Source organism: Pholis gunnellus (genome assembly GCF_910591455.1).
Source record: "Pholis gunnellus genome assembly, chromosome: 4".
NCBI classification, from domain to species: Eukaryota; Metazoa; Chordata; class Actinopteri; order Perciformes; family Pholidae; genus Pholis; species Pholis gunnellus.
The window spans coordinates 8,900,272-8,921,018 of NC_136530.1; the positions used below are offsets into that span (position 1 = coordinate 8,900,272).

A 20,747-nucleotide genomic window follows, 5' to 3' on the forward strand; every position below is an offset into this window, starting at 1 on the left:
TACTGAATTTTTCAGCAGTTTTACTATACTGTCATTATCTGTTCATACAGCAGCAAAAGTCCTCAGAGAGTTCTGATTTGTTTATGTTAATGTATATGAATAAAAACAGAATAAGGAATAGAACCAAACAAACCATTTTAATTTCTGATGTTCTCAGTGCTACATGCTGAATCACATCACATCAGTCTTACAGTCAGTGAGTCACCGTCTCTCTTCAGCAGACCTGAGCAGTGAGGTTGGTTAAATGTTGTATATGAAAACATCAGCGTCTCCTTCCTGCTCTCAGGCGTCTTGTTTATCCTCCACACACAGCTTTATCTGATGCCAGTTACTGGGTGTGTAAGTGTGTGTGTGTGTGTGTGTGTGTGTAGTGTGTGGTATTTTGAAAAGGCTGGATAGGTTGTGAGAAAGAGAGCCGGCGGATGGATGGAGATAAATCGTGTGCTGACTTTACATAAGACACTTGCCTCCACATAGCTCTTTCCCTCTGAATAACCCTCTGAAAGGGGTCCTTGACCTCTCAAAGCCATTCTGCTGCATTGCGCTGAAATTCATCCTGTTGGACAACACTTTCATCTTGATGGGTTTAAACACAAACCAAAAAGACATTTTGGCAGAATGCTGTTTTAATAGAATATCTTTTCATCCTGAAAGCTTAGGAAGCTCAACAGGCTCTTTAAACTTCTCCAATAAAGCCATACCAGTTGAAATCTAAACCACCAACACATGTCTGTCTAAGGTCCATTAGCAGCACATAATTGAACTGTGTCCAGCCATGTCCTCTGTTGTGAAGGGCCACTGCAATCCTCAGATTAAATCTAAAGCTACTTGTCCCAGGCAGTCAGGGTCTTGACTTTCTCACGCCTCCTGCTGTTGTCATGTGTTCATCCAAGCATTGCTGTGACAGACTGTACAAGTCGAGTAGAAGGATTACTGTGAATTCAGATGTCAAAGAAGCATTTCTGGGAGGAAGGTAGTGTGATATCTGGAGAATGTGTGGGTGGGTGTGTTGAAGCAGCAAAGCCTGAAAGTCACCAGTGAGCCCTCCACACCATCACTGTTGCTTTTCCCATTTTTTATCATTATTGTTTTATTTTTATTTAATCAGGTAGTCTGATTGAGATTAAGATCTCTTTTCCAAGAGAGACCTGGGAGCAGGAAACATTCACAATAACACAATCGGCAAAACGGAAACGACACAACTACGCTAAAGACAGGATTTAAAAACAGTTACAAGAATGATAAAAAACATCAGACAATAAAGCTTTAAAATGACCAAAGGGAACGCAAGACTGTAGTTTGAGGGCAGTTTGCAGTTCATTCCATTTAAAAGGTGCATAGTACCTGAAACTAGTTCTGCCAACATTAGTGCGTACATGAGGGATCTCTAAGGTTAAGTAGCTTCTGAATTGCATATTGTATTTACTAGATTTTAATGAGAGAAGAGGTGTGAGCTAGTTTGGAAACCTCGGTCGTAGAGCTTTATATAGAGCTCTGAATTCAATGTGTTTTTTCTATAATGGGCATGTATGTCTGTCTTTAAAAATAATAATAATACATTTTATTTCTAGAGTGCTTTTCATAATTCTCAAAGGCACTTCACATTAAAATCATCATATAAAAGAAAGCTATACACTAAAATTGTAAAACACATAATATCGGTCACACGTTCAAAGCACTTCTGAATAGGTGGGTTTTGATTTGTGATTTGAATATGGAAAGGTCAGTGCAGTCTCGGATGGGTTTTGTGAAGTTTTCCAGTGCTACTGCAAGATCAGTAATAGGGAAAATTGGATAAATTTCAGAGATTGGCAAATCATTAAAACATCTTGAAGGTTAAAATAATTATAATTTCTTGTGGTGATAATTTGTGATTGGGATTAATTGTTTCTAACACAGGCAATGGACAGTTATCACTATCGTCTAGGGCAAAAACTCCAGATGCAGGCTTCAGAGTTTGGACAGAGGAGCAGCTATTAGAGCCTCGCCTCCTCAGGCTGGCAGTATGCTTCGAACCAAATCAGATTTGGTGTGTTATCAGACTGCTGCCACAAACAGCACTGCAAGGAGGTATCAGTGCTCGTATTGCAACTCCAGGTCTGTTCATTTAATGGTTTCCACACCAGCTGGATGAACTTGCCGATGTCACAGCAGGAATAAACATGACTTGCAAGTTCTCAAAATGAGAAGTAAAACTCTAGCTTCATACTTAAGATACTTAACTAGTACAAACCTAAAAATACATCAAGGAGTATGTTACCAGCCTGCCCACCAACTAAACATACTCAGCTGACTCTTTTTGCTCACAAACTGGCCATTAGAAAGAAACAAATGTTCTTAGTCTGTGTGACTGTATTCTTCTTTGGTGCTGAGTTCATAAACTGAGGAATTAGCAACTTAATAGTTCAGTTCATCGGACCAAAAAGTCTGAATTTCTGCTTTTAGAAGAATAGTGAGGATAGAAGGAAGAGGATAATGGTCAAAGGGGCAATACAAGATATGGGCTCCATTGTTCAGTAGCTGAACCTGATATGACTTTTGATTGGTTAAAAAAAGAAAAAAAGAAGCAGTGTAGAATGAGGACCAATCTTTGTTGGATAAGTAGGTAGAAATGCAAGAGAAGTTAATGAAATGCAGGTTACTGCCCCCACTCCCCCACCCATCTCTCTCTTTCTGGGTATATTAACCTATCTCTGACCCAGATAATGGTTCCTCCCTCTGCAGCATTTACATGTCAGCTCAGCCTAATCGTCTCCATGCTTCTGCTTCCTGGAACAGATGGCAGGAGAGCAGAGGAGACGAGGTGTATAAAAGTGTTTTTGAGTTTTCACCTTCTCGTTCTCTTGTCATTTCTTGTTACTGAGACCTGTCCTCTACCAAGATATCACTGGTGTCAAGCTGAAGCAGCTGGTTGACTTTTCTTGCCAGTAGCTTGTCAGGCAAAAGCCAAACTGAAGAGTTTTATTCTTTCTCTCCTTAAGGCATAATGGTTAGATCAACACTATATAGTGGAACAGGACTCGACATAAAGTTATTGGGTTACATAGAATACAACTACCGAGTAAAAATAGTGACTTCAGTAGCTCTGCACAACTTTCAAGAGTGGATATATGCATTATAGAAATGCATAAATGTGGTGCAATAATAATCCATTAAAAAAATCATAAACCTCTTTTTTAATCATTTTCTTGTCTTCCAACCTGTAGAAAAGCTTGCTGAAGCACAGAGGCGCTCTGCCACTCTGCAGAATGAGCTGCAGTCTTCACTGGACGCTCAGCGCGAGAGCCACGCCCCGCCTGGCCTGCGGAGACGCAAGACAATGTTCCACCTGTCGCAGGAGGAACGCTGCAAACACCACAACATCAAGGACCTGAAGCTAGCCTTCAGCGAGTTCTACCTCAGTCTCATCCTGCTCCAGAACTACCAGGTATCATTGCAAATTCTCAAACACGCCTGCATTCAAGGTTGAGTCAAGGCGGAAAAGGTTCTATAGTATAAATAAGGCAGGATGTAACAATTGTTTCGTCCTTGCCGTCCACAGAACCTGAACTTCACTGGTTTCCGTAAGATCCTGAAGAAACATGACAAGATCCTGGATACTCCTCGCGGGGCCGACTGGCGTGTGGCTCACGTGGAGGTGGCACCTTTCTACACCTGCAAGAAGATCACACAGCTTATCTCCGAGACAGAGGTGCCTGCTCGCATACAGACAGACCAACACACACACATACACGCTATAATACAAGAATAAAATGATTGTTTATCGTTTGTGTGTGTTTGTGTATAGACCATCGTCACCACTGAGCTGGAGGGAGGAGATCGTCAGAAGGCCATGAAGAGGTTGAGAGTTCCTCCACTGGGGGCAGCTCAGGTCAGAAGTGCAGCTGTTTACACTGGAAATAACTGAGTCATATGAGCCTCATTCGTGCCTCACAAACCTTTAGACTTATAACTTCTCAAGCAAATTAATATTCTCCTAAAAATGAGTTCAATAGTATATTTTGTCATTCGATATATTATCACGGCAGGGATTCTGCAAACTAAAATGGAATTATTAGCACATAAAGACAAAATAAATGTCCCCTTCCCTTACTCTACAGTATTAAATTACCTGAATACAAATGTGTTGTCCGCTCCTGAGAATATCTCAGTGAGAATAATCTTTGCATTCATCTTACTGTAAGATCTTTTACTGGTGGTGACTGAAGGTTAAAAACAAAAGGTGAGAGGTTTGTTATGGAAGAAATTGAGAGGAAAGGAAGATGGGAAGTTACAAAGAGAGAGAGAGAGAAACCATGAGAGCCTTTAGTATTGATTTTATAAGTGCCTTTCCATTGTTGAACAGGATATCTTTCAAGAATAATCGAGGCTAGTGGCACTTTACCCCCCTATGTTATATCAACTGTTATTAATGCATTAATTACTGTCATGTCTGACTTCAATTGTGCTATGTGACTATTGATCACGACATTTCCCCTGCAGGCATGTGTATAATAAATATATTAAAGCACATTAAAGTAGTCAGAGACACATTCATTTCAAAAGTTGTATTTACATACAAAATATCACTATTTAGCATCTGTGAGCTTGTTAATATGTATAACACTGTAATTAGGTGTCTCATTAATTAGTACTATTGACATTATTTATTACATTTTCTTTTCTGTATCCCGTCTGCCTGATTCAGCCTGCTTTGGCTTGGACAACCTTTCGTGTGGGACTCTACTGCGGCTTCTTTATCATTCTCGCCATCGCCTTCGTTCTCACCGGTAAGTCACATTAACATCCAAATTCATACATTTTTTATTTCCTGCACAATTTGTAATGTGTCACTGTAAGATAACTGGCAGTTTTGGCAGATGGTTTGAGATAAATAAGGAGCATGTTAGGCATGTATTTATTGTTGTTTTCCCTCAGATGCGTTATCAAACAGACGGTAAAGGGTTTTATATTTTATCTTTTAAAAAGCAAAAAATCCACTCTGGTTTCATCAGGTGCTGTTTTCATCCGCTTGGAGAACGTGTGGCCACTGGTGCGGATCTATCGGGGCGGATTCCTGTTGATCCAGTTCCTCTTCCTGTTGGGCATCAACACTTACGGATGGAGGCAGGCCGGAGTCAACCATGTCCTCATCTTCGAGATCAACCCCCGAAACAACCTCTCACACCAACACCTGTTTGAGGTCAATGGAAACAATTATTTATGTTACTGAATGAGAGAAAATAAACTTTTTCTCTGTAATGAAGTGTTTTCAGATTGAATTGGTGATCATGCAACATGCAATAGGAATGAATGGGGTTGTTGAGTCATCAGGGTAATCCAAATTCAAGGAATACATTTTTTTTTTTTCATTCAGCAGAAACAGTACATATCTAATTTCCACAGGGTTTTATCTATACAATGGAGTAACAAAACACAACATAATTTGCTCAGAATTATTCAGATTGCCTTGTTGAATGAAATTATATGTCAAAAGTGCTTTCTTTTAATGCCAGTTGCTTCTGTTTCTCCCCTGTGTGCTGCAGATTGCTGGTTTCCTGGGTGTGTTGTGGTGTCTCAGCATCCTCTCCTGTCTCTACTCAGAGTACACCTACATCCCCATGCAGATCAATCCGCTTATCCTTTATGGCTTCATGGTGCTCTTCCTTTTCAACCCCTTCAAGACCTGCTACTACAAATCGCGATTCTGGCTTCTCAAGCTGCTGGTCAGTCTGTACATTTATTCATTGGAGCTTCTCTTTTACTCCTCTGCGATTTCAGTCACAATGATGACATTGAACTTCGGTGCCACCAATAATGCTCACTCGGAGTGTCTGAAAATCTGAGCTGGATGAATGAGCCAAATGGTCAAGGTTCATGGATACACAAAGATTAATGTTGACAATTGTGAGCCAGCAGTAAGTAACGCTGTAGAGGACCACCATCAAAAAAATGAACCAAATGCGAACAAGATGAGACAATGTGAGACACCGGCTCATATGGGCTGAGGATTGAATATGGTATTGACACAGAATAAACTTCAATTGCAGCACAGAGTGCAGGAGCCAGGTTTAATGATAAATGTGTAGTTATTTGTACTAAAGAGAATGGTTGTTATTTTTATGCATGTATACAAAATTGCAAAAAATGTATACGTTTAGACAAACCAACAACACCAAAAGTTAACCCTGACTTTAACCAGCTATTTTACTCTTACCTTAACCAAAATCATATTTAAAACTATAAAACCCCCAAAATATTGACAGAAAACATCACCAAATGTTATCAATACAAAACCTCTAATTGCACAAATGCTTGGTGTCTCAAAAAATATCGGCATCGAATTTTTGCAGTATATAATGACAGATTTGTGATTTTTGCGAAATCTACTGTCTGTCGTACAAGTGAAGAGTCATAAGAAAGTCATAGTTAATTTAAGTTAAAGGTACTGGCGGTTTTTTTTGACTGCGTTGTCCTTAATATGTGGTGTTTGTGTGTGTATGTGTGTGTGTGTGTGTGTGTGTGTGTGTATCTCTATTCCACACAATGTATGCATGTAGATATTTATCTCAAGCCTCATGTTTACAAAACCCTCCTATGTGACACTGTTCTTTGTCTAAGCCAAGCTACAGGAGTGTGTGTGTGTGTGTGTGTGTGTGTGTGTGTGTGTGTGTGTGTGTGTGTGTGTGTGTGTGTGTGTGTGTGTGTGTGTGTGTGTGTGTGTGTGTGTGTGTGTGTGTGTGTGCGTGCCTGCCTGCCTGCCTGCCTGCCTGCCTGCCTAGAGGGGGATGTAGCGAAACAGAGGGCAGAGGGTTTGAGGGATAATAGAATGCAGCCTCGTCCCAGGGGAGGTGGAGGGTTGTGACTGTGCAATCATTACAGGCATAGATCTATCAGTATGCTGATGCCCTGAACTCCTCTGTCCCTCCTCCTCCCTCCCTACTTCTCCCCAGCAGCAGCAGCATACCCCCTCCTCATATTCGTGTCCTTTCTTTCACAGCTCCCCACAGTCCTCAGCAGCACTCCCTCAGCCCTCCTCCACTGACTGGCTCCATAATCAGCCTCAGTCTTGATTGGTCCTCAGTAATCACAACAACCTACGCAGCATTAGAGCTGATATGAGCTGCTTTTCATGGTCGTCAGACACGTTGCCTCCTAGAATACACAATAAGTGATTAAGGATGTTTCAGGAGAAAGTGTAGTTTTCTTGGAACAAACAATCTGTTGTTGTTCTTTCTAGCAGTGCTAAAAAAAAATTTCCACGCCAGATGTGGTAATTTCCTCTGACAATAAACACCAGAGGACAAAGATTTCATTAAAGGGCAAACTGCAGATCTAGCACCTGGATTACTAGTGTTTGCTCAAGAAATGAAAACCTAACAACATCACTGCATAGGGCTCAGCCTTGAGACATCCACACAGACAGAGTGGATATGGGTGAGATGGCCACTCGATCAATACAGACTTTGATTGGCAGGTTAAGAAAAATATGTAATGAGCTGATATGTGTAAAAAAGAAAAAATCAATATTCTTTGACATTTCCAGTGGAGGTAGAGTGTTTGTGGGTGTATGTCTGCAAGTGTACATAGTGAGAGGCATACAGTCACTCCTGAATGTCAGAAGTGGCCTGCGGGGGTAAATGGAAAGAGTCGAGCAGCGTTGGATCATTTTACAAAGCGCGGTCAATAAACGAGCTCCTGCCAAAAGAACATATCCCAAATAACATGCCCATAGAAGCCAAAGCATGCCACAAATCCCTGCCAGCCACATCATGCGTTTGTTTTGTGCACTAGTTAGTAGTGACACACAAATGAACAGATACATGCACACAGACTCATTAGGTTGTCCTGTGGTGTGCGGATAAGGTATGATCCCTTCATGTGTTGCAGATCATTAATAGAGGTTGTTCCCTGCTTTGCACTTCTCTACTGATGAACTGCGACTATTTCACACTAATTGTTGACTAATTCCGTCCCAGTGTTGAAAGCGCAAACACAAAATGTAGAACTCACTGTAGCAGTGCGGTCAGCCGAGGTGTTTTCTGAAATGCACCAGACATTTTTCCATAAATGACAAATGCATGTTTTTCTTAGATGCTTTTATACATTCTTCCGTTTTTCACGAATGAATGTTTCAGTGCACTTTGAGCTCATTGAGACTAGAATGAATATTGTTGTAAAATAGCAGCTTAACTTTATCACCTGCCATCGTTTCCAGTTTCGCGTGCTCACAGCACCGTTTCATCGGGTGGAGTTCGCAGACTTCTGGCTGGCTGATCAGCTCAACTCTCTGGTGGTTGTTCTGATGGACCTGGAGTATCTCATCTGCTACTACATCTTTGAGCTTCAGTGGAGCAACAGCAAGGGCCTGCTGCCCAAGATTAAAGGTGAGACGTGAATCTGAGTTCAAAATGGCTACATTTTAAAATGCATGTTCTCTGTGCCTCTGTCTGTGAGCAGATGGAACATAGCAGGAGCCAGGGAGGGGAAGGTTTGTACCAAGCTATAGAAAAAAACACCCAAAAATACAACATTGTTGTGAAAGAGCTGGGTACACTGAGATTTGTGGCTATGAATTTTCTCATTTCTATATAGATATAGGTAGCCATACGTACGTAGTTCAACCACACAATATTTATAATCCTGAGTAAATGTTTCTTATTTACTGGAGTAGAGTTCATTCCGGTTCTCAGGGGTTTGTTGCTCTCTTGGAAATGATATGAAAATATTCTAACTGAAGCAGATGTACATAGATTAGGCCTCTGAATAATTGCAACACCTATATAGAGTCAACTGCAAAACCTAAACGCAAAGAAAACCCTTGAATGCACTAAACAATAGATTGATGCTATAGATATTTGAATACATGCACTACTTTATTTTCAATAAAAGTGTTTATTCCTCACCTGCTATATCGCGTCATTATAAAGACCCAAACCATTTGGTTCTACATGTTTCAGACTAAGTTGACAGAGTACCAGACATCCGATCTGGCCTGTCAGTAAATGCGATGTGAATAAGGTTTTAATTGCTGTCCGTCCACTCCACCAACAGTGACACTTCGGCCTCCACGCAGCCAATTAACACGGAGCTAATGGATCAGAAATGTTTGGCCTCTCCGAGGTCGCCATGTGACTCTCATAATAATGAGCCTTCGCTGAGAGAAGAAGAATGTGGAGCGGACATTATGTTAGAGAAAAGGCAGAGAATAAGAGGGTTTGAACATAATCGTGCACTTTTTGTATTCTGTTCTAGACCCTGATGACCACATATGCCACAGCTACTCCTACGGTCTGCGTGCCATCATCCAGTGTCTGCCCGCCTGGTTCCGCTTCATTCAATGCCTGAGGCGTTACCGTGACACCAAGAGGGCCTTCCCTCACCTGGTGAATGCTGGGAAATATTCTACCACCTTCTTTGTCGTCACCTTTGCCGCGCTCTATGCCACACATAGAGGTAGGACACAGGACGCACAATTACATCTACACTCGAATATCTATGTTGTGTGTCATGTACCCCAGGTAGGAGGTTTGATGTGAGCTGAGTAGACATGGTGATGTAAAAATGCATCTTCGGTCAATTACAATGCAGTAAAATTTCAGCCCAGGAGAGCAAGAGTATTTGCGTATTGCTGTAAGAGAAGCATGTCAACAACACACAGGCTTTTTGAGCTTCTGAAGAGTTGTGTGTGCTGAGAAAGCAGAGTTGACCTTGAGTGCAAATGCTAGAAGTTGGCCTTGGTTCCTTGTGCCGAGAGCTTTATAATGGAAATGGGAAAGGTTTGTCCGACACAGCCACGGATAAACAAGGTTCCGCTCTCATAATATGGCATTCAATATGTGGGCACGAGGCCAGAGGGAAAGAGGAGACAGACCAGAGGAAAGGAGAAATAGCAAAAGACAAAAATAGAGAAAAAGAAAGAAAAATACTCCTCAATTGATATCTACCAGAAACAAGATTGAAAGGCAAAAAGAGAGCGGTTACATTAAAAGTCAAATCACGCTCTCCCTCCGACAGCTTCACAATTAGCCTGCAATTATTCAGATTCAGAAGCCATATCACAAAGGAGTTCATGTTCAAAGACACAGCACCCAGGCAATAAAAGCGTCCCTTCAGTATGCATGCTTTGTATTTCAGTTTTCCATCACAGATATTTATCCACGCAGCTCGTTTGAAAGCACTTTTCTTTGCCACTCGCATATTTAAACTCATCTCAGATGCCAGTTTATATATTTATTTGCCAGCAAAATGCCAGCTATGAAACTTCATCTTCAACCTTTCAAACCGCTAAATGTTATTTCCCAGCTTGACTTTATTCTTTTACGATATGAATTCAAATCAATACGCTTGCTTCCTAAGCTGACCGCCAGAGATCTGATATTGAATGAACCAGGAAGAGACAGAGACAGACAGACCTTTTTTTTTTTTTCCTCCAGCTCAGTAGGAGAGCTTTCCATTAAACCATATCCTCCTTCCTCCTCTGGTCTGAAGCCTGTAAACTAATGGCCTCTCTTCATGGGTTATTCTCTATGAAGCCGTCTTTCATTCAGCACGATAATGGAGGCTGAGACCAATCGCTGGTTAAGCAAAGGAGCAGGATGGGAACACAGATACTCATGGATAGTGAATGGATGTTTGAGGAAATTGCCGGTTGTGGAGATATTTGATATATCCGCTGCAGAAATTATTGTTCTGGTCAATTTTAAAGCCCTTGATGAACAAATATAGGCACCAATGTCAGAATATCCTGCATCCAAATATAGAAATTATGAGTAAACAGCCTCTGAAGCATTAAAAGTGCAAAGTACAGGTATGACAAAATCCTCTAGTGTAGCCTTAGTGTAGGCAGGACAGATGATGCCCAGTCTTCCTGCATTACCCATCATCTGCCAGAACAGACATCAGGGTGGTGTCGTGTTCACACCGCTGGGTCCAGCTGTAAAAGGTGGCTGGAGTGTCACTCGCTATCTGGCAGAGTTCCCACTGTCTGTCTGTGGATGTGTCACCTTCATTGCTAACCTGATCACAGCTCGGATGGCTTCCGCGTGACCTCACCACCTCACTCCTTACTGGAACTGCACACATTCAGCTCCGGGAAGGAGAGAAATAATTTAACCTTAAATGCAATGTATAAATCATTGGCTTCTCTTTAGACTCTACAGAGGACTGAGTGGTATTCAGCATCGAGTTCTTCCATTTACAAGGTACAGTCTCACCTGTATATGTGGCAAACTGTGATTCAGTTTTTAGAAAGAAACGTTTTTTGGCTGTGTTCTGTCAATGTGGGATTAAAGGCGTTAAATCGTAATTGTGTGTTGCAGCGAACGAAGCCGATTTCTCCCCTCAGAGAAACGTTCAGTTCAGTGTTGTGAAGATGTGGTTGGACTCTGTCATGAAACTGTAATCTCAGCAGATGCTCAGAGATGATGGAGGATTTCCTGGTTAAGTCAGGATTTCCAAACTCTAAAAGATACCGTGTGAGGCCTGATGATAATAAAGCAGATACTTTACTCGGATCAATACAGACTCGGCATTATGTACATTGGCTTGAGACTTATTGCTGTTTTAGATGCAGGGGAGTTACAGGCCTAATGCTAATTTAGACCTGTGGGATTTATCTCATGGACAAGCAAAGGGAGGAGAACAGGATGCTGCATGGTGGGCAAAAAAAGCAAAAAGCCTCTGACAGACAGAGAAGTGTTGTTTGGCAGGGGGAAATAACAAAACAAGGTATAGATCCTCAATGAGAAGAAATGTGAAGGTGTTTGTCCTGTCAATGTACACACGCTTTAAAGACATCCCTCTGTCTGTGGCATCAACATCAAAAACTCCCTAACCTGGCTAAAATAACCAGGAGCAGAGAGGAACATCAGTCCTGCTGGTCTCTGTGAGAGTCTGACCATGGGGGTGAGGGGGAAAATAAATTGAGTCAAGCTGCGGTGAAGGATCAGACAATTTAGAGCTGATAGATAGAGCAGAGAGGGGGAGGTACAAATGAAAGGTTAGATGGAGAGAGGAAAGAAGTAGCAGGAAAAAAACAAGAGAATAACAGAGGTAGGTGCTAAATATCGACATGAAAGGGATGATGATTCAAAGATTTATAAACATCAAAACATGAATAATGATAGGAAATGGATGGAGGAGAGGAGAGGAGAGTGTAATTACCAGCCCAGGGCTGAACACGTGTCTGCTGGACTCTGCTGGAATAGAGATGAGCCCAGAGCTGACAGCTTTTATAACTTCATTTCATGTTCTGACCCCTCGTTCATTATCTGAAGAGGAATTGCAGCACACACACACACACACACACACACACACACTCTCAGTCAAACACACACGTTAACCATTGGAGATAAATGACACAGCTCTGAGTAAGATTTCTCTCTCTGCCTGCTTGAACTCTAATTCACCTCTGCTAAAGCCAAATAGCCGTATGCAAGCACATTGTATTCTTATCCTCAAACTCTTTTCTCTGTGAGGTTTGTTCATACGAGTCGACTCTCTTAACTGCACCAACTTGTCGTACATACCTTGTCTCAGCCTGGTGAATGCCACCTGTTCATGAGGAGGTGTTTAAGAGATTTCACAATTAGCATAATCTACGTCCCTTCAGTTACAATATAAGGCTACCTGCTCTGCTCATTCTGTGGCTCAGTTTTGTTTTTAAAAATGTCACCAAAATTAGTTAAAAAAGAACTTCCTCGGTCAGTTACACAGCCTTACAAATGTATCCGTGTCAACTCAGTGGTGGTATTTAAGCACCCAAACAATTAGAAAATATGGTAAAAGTCCCCCCCATCAATTATTAATTTTGTCTTGGTTAGATTTAAAATGTTAGTGTCTACCGTATTTGAACTCCAAATTCATTCAGATTAAGGCGTTATGGTTCTAAAGTCAAGTGTTTTCTGTGTATGAAATGCATAGACTTGGTTGGATGAGGTCTGTTGTTGAGTGGTGTCCAGTTGCAGGATTCTTAATTACCTTGTTGATGGGTCTGGTGGCTATGGCAACAGATGATACATTACTCTTAGTAGCAGGGACTGATTGTTTCTGGTGTGAACCTTTTTCCATCAGTGGGAACTGAGCCTGTTGCATAAAATGAGCCTGCCGAGGTGCTCTGCCTTTAATGGTGTTTAACCTCATGAGGGCGCGTGTGTGTGTGTGTGTGTGTGTGTGTGTGTGTGTGTGTGTGTGTGTGTGTGTGTGTGTGTGTGTGTGTGTGTGTGTGTGTGTGTGTGTGTGTGTGTGTGTGTGTGTGCGTGTGTGAGCGGCAATTGAGTGTGTGTGACAGGAGCTAGTGACCACAGTTAGCCCTTACTGAGCATCGAATCAATGTCCATCTCACGATGGTTGACCTTTTAATGGTCCAGTGGCTCACCAGCCTGGTGAAAACACATCAGCCTTAACAGAAACTGAAGGGTTAAATACTTGCACACTTTACAAGCTGAGAAACTCACATCAGTGGATATTCTCCAGTGAAAAGAGTCTATTGTCCTGGACTAAGTATAATCTACGGCTGGGAAATCTCAGTGTGGCCGTAGGGACTACTTCCATCCCATCGCTCAGCTGAAGAAGCAAACAGCACAATGGGAGCAGCAGTTAACAGAGCAGCACAGCAGTAACTCTCCGTTAGAAATGTCCCCGCTCTGCTCCCTGGCGTCTCTTTGGCTGATAACAGGAAGAAGCAGTGACTTTGACAAATGGGAACGAGCCCGGTCTCTGTCTGGTGGCTGCTGTCTCCGTCTGTGTGAGTCACTGTGTTAGGCCACTGGGTGCTGATTTATGTATCGACGCCCACTGAGGAACAAGCAAATCACATCCTGCAAACACACACAGACTGCTGAGCACGGCTAATCACACTCTGACATTATACAGTACACCAAACAACTGTAAACTAGCTTAGAGCGCGCTAAATACTCGTCAGCTGTGGGCAGGTCAACACATAATGATAATAATCATCACCACAGTCAACATGTACAGTCTACCACTGTTGTATTTTGTCAACAAATGATTAAGCCTGTTTATGATGAAGCGTAGCAAACATGATGCTAGATTGAACAGTAATGAAATTACTCTATCTTGGAACCAGCAGACTTTTAGTTTATCATATAGTTATTAATCAATAACTTAACAGTTGCAGCTGCAGTGAAAGTTGATCTTAAGTTCTTACCCTTTTGAGAAGTACAAACATTTTCTCAGCCAATGAAGTGCTGAGTCTTGGTTTGGATATTTGAAGTAGGACACGCTGTGTGGGACAGAAAGATGTAACTGTCATTTATTCTTCTCTACGAGCTTTTACAGCACTGGGACACTAAGAGAAAGACAGACCTCTAGTGCACTATACAGTACATTTTACACAGAGTAAATCAATTAAATAGATATTGAATTAAACCGTATATTGATGTAAATATCTCTGCATATTAAAGTTAGGACACAAACTGTATTGGGATAAGCAAACGCATGCACGCACGCACGCACGCACACAAATATGTGCATATGTCATACAATAGATGCACATTTTAATACAAATTGGCCTCACCTCAGAAGAATATACCCTCATGCTGTAAATCTGTTAAAGAACTTATGAGGTCAAATCATCATGATTTCCGTTACTGTATGTAACTGTACTCTCCTCCATAAAGCGGCAGTAGTGGTGCAGCAAGCTAACGGTGTGTCTTTTGATGTTTGGTCATCTTCAATTTGGTGAAAGATGTTCGGACGTATGAGTGAAAATGAAACTCTGAACTTAATAGTCCTCAGGCTATTCATTATGTGCTAGCGTATTCATGACAGGAGGGCTCCCTCTAGTGGTCAAAGTATTGTTAGTTGACTCGCTTCAGTGAGGTGGTCGTAAACCTTCATTCAAGAAAATAAATGCAGTTCCTTTTGTACCAGATCTTTAAAATGTGTTATCTGCAATCACTTGTGTTTGTGTGTTTATTCCAGAGCAAGGACACACGGACGCCGACATGTTCTTCTACCTGCTGATCGTATTCTCCACTATCAGCTCCCTGTACACACTGATCTGGGATCTGCGCATGGACTGGGGACTCTTTGACCGCGGAGCCGGAGAAAACACCTTCCTCAGAGAAGAAATTGTTTACCCACACAAGGTAGAGTCTGATCGTGTAAATGACACACACACACAAACACACACACACACACAGTTACCCTAATCCTGTCTCACCTGCGTCCAGGCCTACTACTACTGTGCCATCATAGAAGATGTGATCCTGCGTTTTGCCTGGACGATCCAGATCTCTCTGACCACAACGACCAAGATCCACTCTGTGGGCGACATTGTTGCCACCGTGCTGGCTCCCCTCGAGGTCTTCAGGTGGGTCTCCATTACATGACAACTTCTGTTTTCATACACACACCTGAAGTCACACGTGGTGCTCTTTCAAACCACTCATCCCCATCACCCCCATTTCTAAAACAGTTTCACCCTTAGCGCCAGGTTCGTCCTACTCACCCTCTCACTCGCCGTCTCTCTCTGCAGGCGTTTTGTGTGGAACTTCTTCCGTCTGGAGAACGAGCACCTGAACAACTGTGGCGAGTTTCGTGCTGTGAGGGATATCTCCGTGGCGCCACTCAACGCTGATGACCAGACGCTGCTCGAGCAGATGATGGACCAGGACGAAGGCGTCCGGAACCGTTCAGGGAAGAAGGCCTGGAAGAGGTCCTACAGCCTGTCTCTCCGACGCCCCCTGCTGTCCTCCTCACTGTAAGAAACAACATGGACGCCTGATATCAGGCTCATACAGTAGTACACTCATACATATTTATTTTAAGTTTGATTTATAAACGCAGACGAGGTAAAAATGTACAAATTACTGTCGACAAAAAGCTTGAAGAGATTTTTACATTTCTTTGTTCTTTGTTGTCGCCGTGTCACACTACAATAACTATATACGAGATGCTAAAAAAAGCTTTTAAACCGGTTTAGTTTTATGACAACATTATACTACTTACTGTTTACTTTATAAAATACAATACATCAGACTTTGTCAGAGATTAAATGATGCAGTTGCCATTGTTGTCCCAGTTGTGTAAAACATAAAACAACATTAACATATCTGTTGAAATGATAGTATGAAATTAAACATAATAATAATCATATTTTCAATCCTCTCCTAGATCAAAAAAGGACACCAAGGTGCTAATTGAAGACACGGATGATGAGGCCTTCAGCTGAGTTCACAACGCCACACACACAAACACAAACATACTATACTTATAAGGACCTCATTCACTAACACCCAACCCTCAACTCTTCTCCCTTATAATAATAAAAGAGTAGTGACCCTCAGTCCAAACCTCACTTTGGACAATAGACCTCATCTTTACATCCCTGTGAGTATATTTGGTCTTTATAAGTATAGACAAACACAATCAATACACACTTTAATGCAGAAACACACATAAAGATAAACCTGCTGATAAAGCACAAACATAGTGTAATAGCTACAGTTGAGGAGAGAGCTTATGACAGACAGACAGACAGACAGACAGGCAGACAGACAGATGGATAGACAGGCATCAAGGGAAATCTTCTGCACATAAGTGGAAACAAAGACCACACTGCCCTGGGATTATCCTCCTCTTCTTTAAAAAGACTTTTACTTTGAGATATTTGTGTTTCTTTAGATTTTTTTTCTTTACTTTTTCTGGATTTATTTCAGAGAAGCTGCATCAATGACTGTTTACAATCCTTTTTAACTACAATAGGATCAACAGGGAGAAGACAAGCCAATCAAAAGACTGACTAGTAATCAATAAACCCTGAGGAAGGACTCAACACACATCACAGCATATCAAAACGATTCAACTGGTCTCAACTTGTTTCCGACGCATTTTCTGCAGGAAATGCATTTTCTAGTTCTTTTTATACTATTTTTGGTTGAGTTGTAATAACTTCAGTGTCAAATCCCAACCTCGAGGCATTTGCAGGAAAAGTGCATTTAATACACAAAACAATGGAAAAAAAAAAACTTTTACACCAAAAGAGATGTTTTGATTCAAACATTTCTAGTTTGTGAAGTTGCTTTGTAATATATTTAATATATTTTGATGTGCATTATTACTCTGTTGTAGTACTTCTACATGTGTTGTTTGTACTAGTGCGACTAGCTGAGCATCCACCTGATGATTGTTTATGTATTTTATAAGGTTTGGAATGTTTTTCTTAGTTAGACTTGTGCCATGTTTTTAATAAGCTCATGTTTAGACCTCAATTTATCCCCGACCTAAAAATAATGCTGCACCGACTTGTGAATCATCGTGTCATGTCATCTTAAAGTGCCCTATTAGATACAATATATGTGCGTGCATTGCTATTCTTTGCATTAACTACCAAAGCTTTACTTTGTGAATGTGTCCATTCAACCTTAAAATCCCAGTAATATGAGTAGTGTGTCAAAAGTGATGTGACGCACCCTTTCAAATATTCAGTTAAATAGTTAGTGAGTCAAAGTGTATATGCCAGCGGCTCTCAAACTGGGGGGGGGGGGGGGTATGAGGACCGCTTTTTAAAATGAATCTAACTAAGAGGTTATAATGACCAAACAAAAGAGCTCTGATGCTAACAAGTCTAGAAAATCAGGACACACCTTTCAAAATGGCGCATGACAGAAATAGTTTGAGAAGCACTGGTGTATCGCAACACTCTTTATACGGTCACCCGAAATACTGAGCTCTCTGACGAAAGCTCAGTATTGGTCGGTTTTGTACCCAATTGAGCAACTTATATATGTAATTATGCGTATAGAAATGTTTTTGGGTGGCTCTCAATAATTTGGGTTACTTTTGTACCATATGGGTGGTTTCCCCCAGCAACAACTTAGACTATAACCAAATGATTCGGCCTCTTTTGATTTGATTTCACACAATTATACTCATGAATCATAATGCACATGGACATTTAAACCTTTGATGATCTCATTGAGTTACTTAGTGGCAGTCAAATCTGGCACCACTGCAAAAGCTCCTTCAGTGCTTTTAAACAGTAAATATCTAGCAGCTGTGACATGTTTCACACATCCTGTCCAGTCAGCTTTCACCACATTCAGCGATCCTGTCACCAGATATATGTTGTTTGTTTGTTTGTTTTGTGCCATTTTAGCACTTTTAAAAAATAATTTCAAGTGTTGTGATTTGTTAGATCAAATGTAAACTTCTGATCATAGGTAAGGGAAGTTATTAATAACCAGGAAAAATGTGCTGTACATGTGACGTCTACTATTTACTCCCTCGGCTTATTTCCAAGCCAGCAGCTCACACTTAAAGAACTGTTGGTTATCATTTTAAAGTGTGGTGCTGCTGCTGGTAAAGGCCCCCTGGTTTCCAGAGAAAGGATGCTAATGTTAATGCTGGTTTGTGTGTTTCACTCTCTCTTCCTGTTTGACCCCCTCACTCTGCTCTGCTGTTCCTCCCTCTGGCTACATTGGCTCACCACCAGCCAGTCATGAGACGAAGCCCAGAGAGCCACAAGACAAATGTGTTACAGAAAGTCCTGTCTCTTCCTGTTTGTTTTTCCTGTAGCGGCTAACAGACCGAAAAGCTTCTATGTGAACTAGAAAGCTAGAAAGATTTTTTTTTTTTAAATATGTTAAATATGTAGAAGATGGGTAGCTTCCCGGTCCATTTAAATACACTGGAGACATGCCATAACTGTCTACAGGCATGAAACATGACACACACACACGTACACACAGCCCACATTGCACCTCTCTCGTGTCGGAGAGCACAACTCTACAGCAGACAGTTTTGTAAAAAGGCTCTGTTGTCTTGCCTGCATGCTGCTTTAGTTTTACATTGTATATAGGTCTTAATTTATTTGACATGATGTGTATATTTGCAATCACTGTTGCTACTGTGACAATGATTGATTTCATACGTCGCCATTATTGCTCCAAGACAAGCAGTATTTTTAGGTGATTAGGAGCTTTTGTTTTTGATTGATCACGATCCTGCACTCCTTTTTATGTGTAAATCTGTTGACAATGTGTTTGTAGAAAAAATAGGTAGAAAAAAAAATCCATAGAACTGGAGAATGTGATTGGTTGTATCTTGTAGGTGAGTCCTTCTTATTTCAATGCTTAAGGGGGAGGTGTGAGGGGCAGATTACTGTGTCCTGAAACTGTAAAACTGTTTGTACATTTGTGAATGTGCATGAAGATATTGTGGACATTACATCTGTTGTTGTGAACTGCCCTGCTGACAGAAGCACTTTGACGTAATGTAGGTCAGAGGAACAGACCCACACCATGACAAGATGCTGTTAAACTGATCCCAGATCCGCATGAGTTTCTCTTGAATTAGCTCATAAACAGATGCTGGATCTTTATTTTAAGCATTTTTTTAAGATGCTTCTCTTTGAGAAAAATAAATGTTTTAGTGGCTGGTGTCCGTTCACAGATGTTCAGTATGTGTAACCCAGAGACAGAAAGAAAAACAGGGTTATTTTGTACAGTTTGTGTTTGATGAGATGATCCTCAGCCCTTCCATCCAATTCTTCTCATGGGTGATTTTGTTTCCACTGCTTGCTGACACCCCCATGATGTTAAAGTGCTTGATATGTGTCGACCCCACCCTCTCCGTCTCTTGATGTTGTTCGTACCCTTTCTCTAATCTAGCTGAACGTGATAGTACCTGTAGTTTGGTAGATGGATGTTCTACTTTGATAAGATACAAAAAAAATATAATAGAATAAATACATTGTGGCTAAATGTGATTTTAAGAGACATAAAGAAAGGAAAATGTCTGACCCATCCTCCCCTGAATCCCTTTTACAGAGTAGTTTGTACATGTCGATTGTATAACACCGTTCTATGATGGTTTTCCTGATGGTATTTGTATTTCTGTATACACTTTGGTGATCCTGTCATATCTGGGTTTTATAAACCACGATTATTTTTAAAACTCGCTCTGCCTCTCGACTCTTTCTTTTCTCTTTTACTATTATACTAAGTTTCTGCTGCTCCAGTCTCTGCTAATCGTTGAGTTTCTCACAGATTCTAGTTTTGGGTCTCACGGATGTCTCTGGCCTCCTTGGTGGACAAGTGAGTTTCTCCGCCTTTAGTGGGGCTTTGATGCAGTTTTGTAAATACATGTACATGTACACATATTTATACAGCTTATTCCTTTAGCTCACAATTGTTTGCTGTGGTGGTCGGGGTGTTGCTGTTTCCTCTTTCAATTGCTTTATGTTTGTTCTTAATGTCTGTCAGAATTCTTCAGTGTAGATTATTTACTCATTCACCCCCTTAAAGTACCTTTCTACAAGTTGTCATTCCTAACCTGACAGACACTTGTTAGGGATCCGCAGTTTTACGCTGTTTTTTCGCCCAAGTGTATTAAATGTAAGATATTGAATTTTAAAGACATACTATTCTTATGATATACTAAACTATGACTTTAATAACATTATACTACGACTTTTAATTACATTTTTATGATATAGTATCCTATGACATTTTAGGACTTTTTAATGATTTATTCTACATTTTCATACAATACTGACAATTTAATTACTTTTTTGACATACCGTACAACACACTTTTAATTACTTTTCTTTATGACATAAACTATGACTTTTCTATGACAAACTTCACTATGCTTTTTTTATAACTTTTTTATGACATACTATACTTTGACATTTTCTATAACATTCTTATGACTATATGTACTTTTTGATGAAAGTTTAATGACTTGTTTATGACCAATTTTGATATGACTTTTTACGATATTTTTAATATCATACTATA

The 20,747-nt window shown here is 40.8% G+C and overlaps 1 protein-coding gene across 1 annotated transcript in view; it reads left to right on the plus strand.

Annotated features, from left to right (window-relative positions):
* Positions 1–16,177, plus strand: part of xpr1a (xenotropic and polytropic retrovirus receptor 1a) — a gene marked incomplete at its 3' end in the record, with an annotated part of 60,412 nt that extends 44,235 nt beyond the window's left edge. The window contains exons 4-15 of the mRNA XM_079157236.1: positions 3,207–3,427; positions 3,542–3,691; positions 3,788–3,871; positions 4,688–4,769; positions 4,995–5,182; positions 5,526–5,705; positions 8,198–8,366; positions 9,235–9,435; positions 14,926–15,092; positions 15,177–15,316; positions 15,482–15,706; positions 16,120–16,177. Coding sequence (XP_079013362.1) covers positions 3,207–3,427; positions 3,542–3,691; positions 3,788–3,871; positions 4,688–4,769; positions 4,995–5,182; positions 5,526–5,705; positions 8,198–8,366; positions 9,235–9,435; positions 14,926–15,092; positions 15,177–15,316; positions 15,482–15,706; positions 16,120–16,177 — 1,865 coding nt within the window. The remainder of the gene's footprint in view (positions 1–3,206; positions 3,428–3,541; positions 3,692–3,787; positions 3,872–4,687; positions 4,770–4,994; positions 5,183–5,525; positions 5,706–8,197; positions 8,367–9,234; positions 9,436–14,925; positions 15,093–15,176; positions 15,317–15,481; positions 15,707–16,119) is intronic.
* Between the last annotated feature and the right edge of the window lie 4,570 nt (positions 16,178–20,747).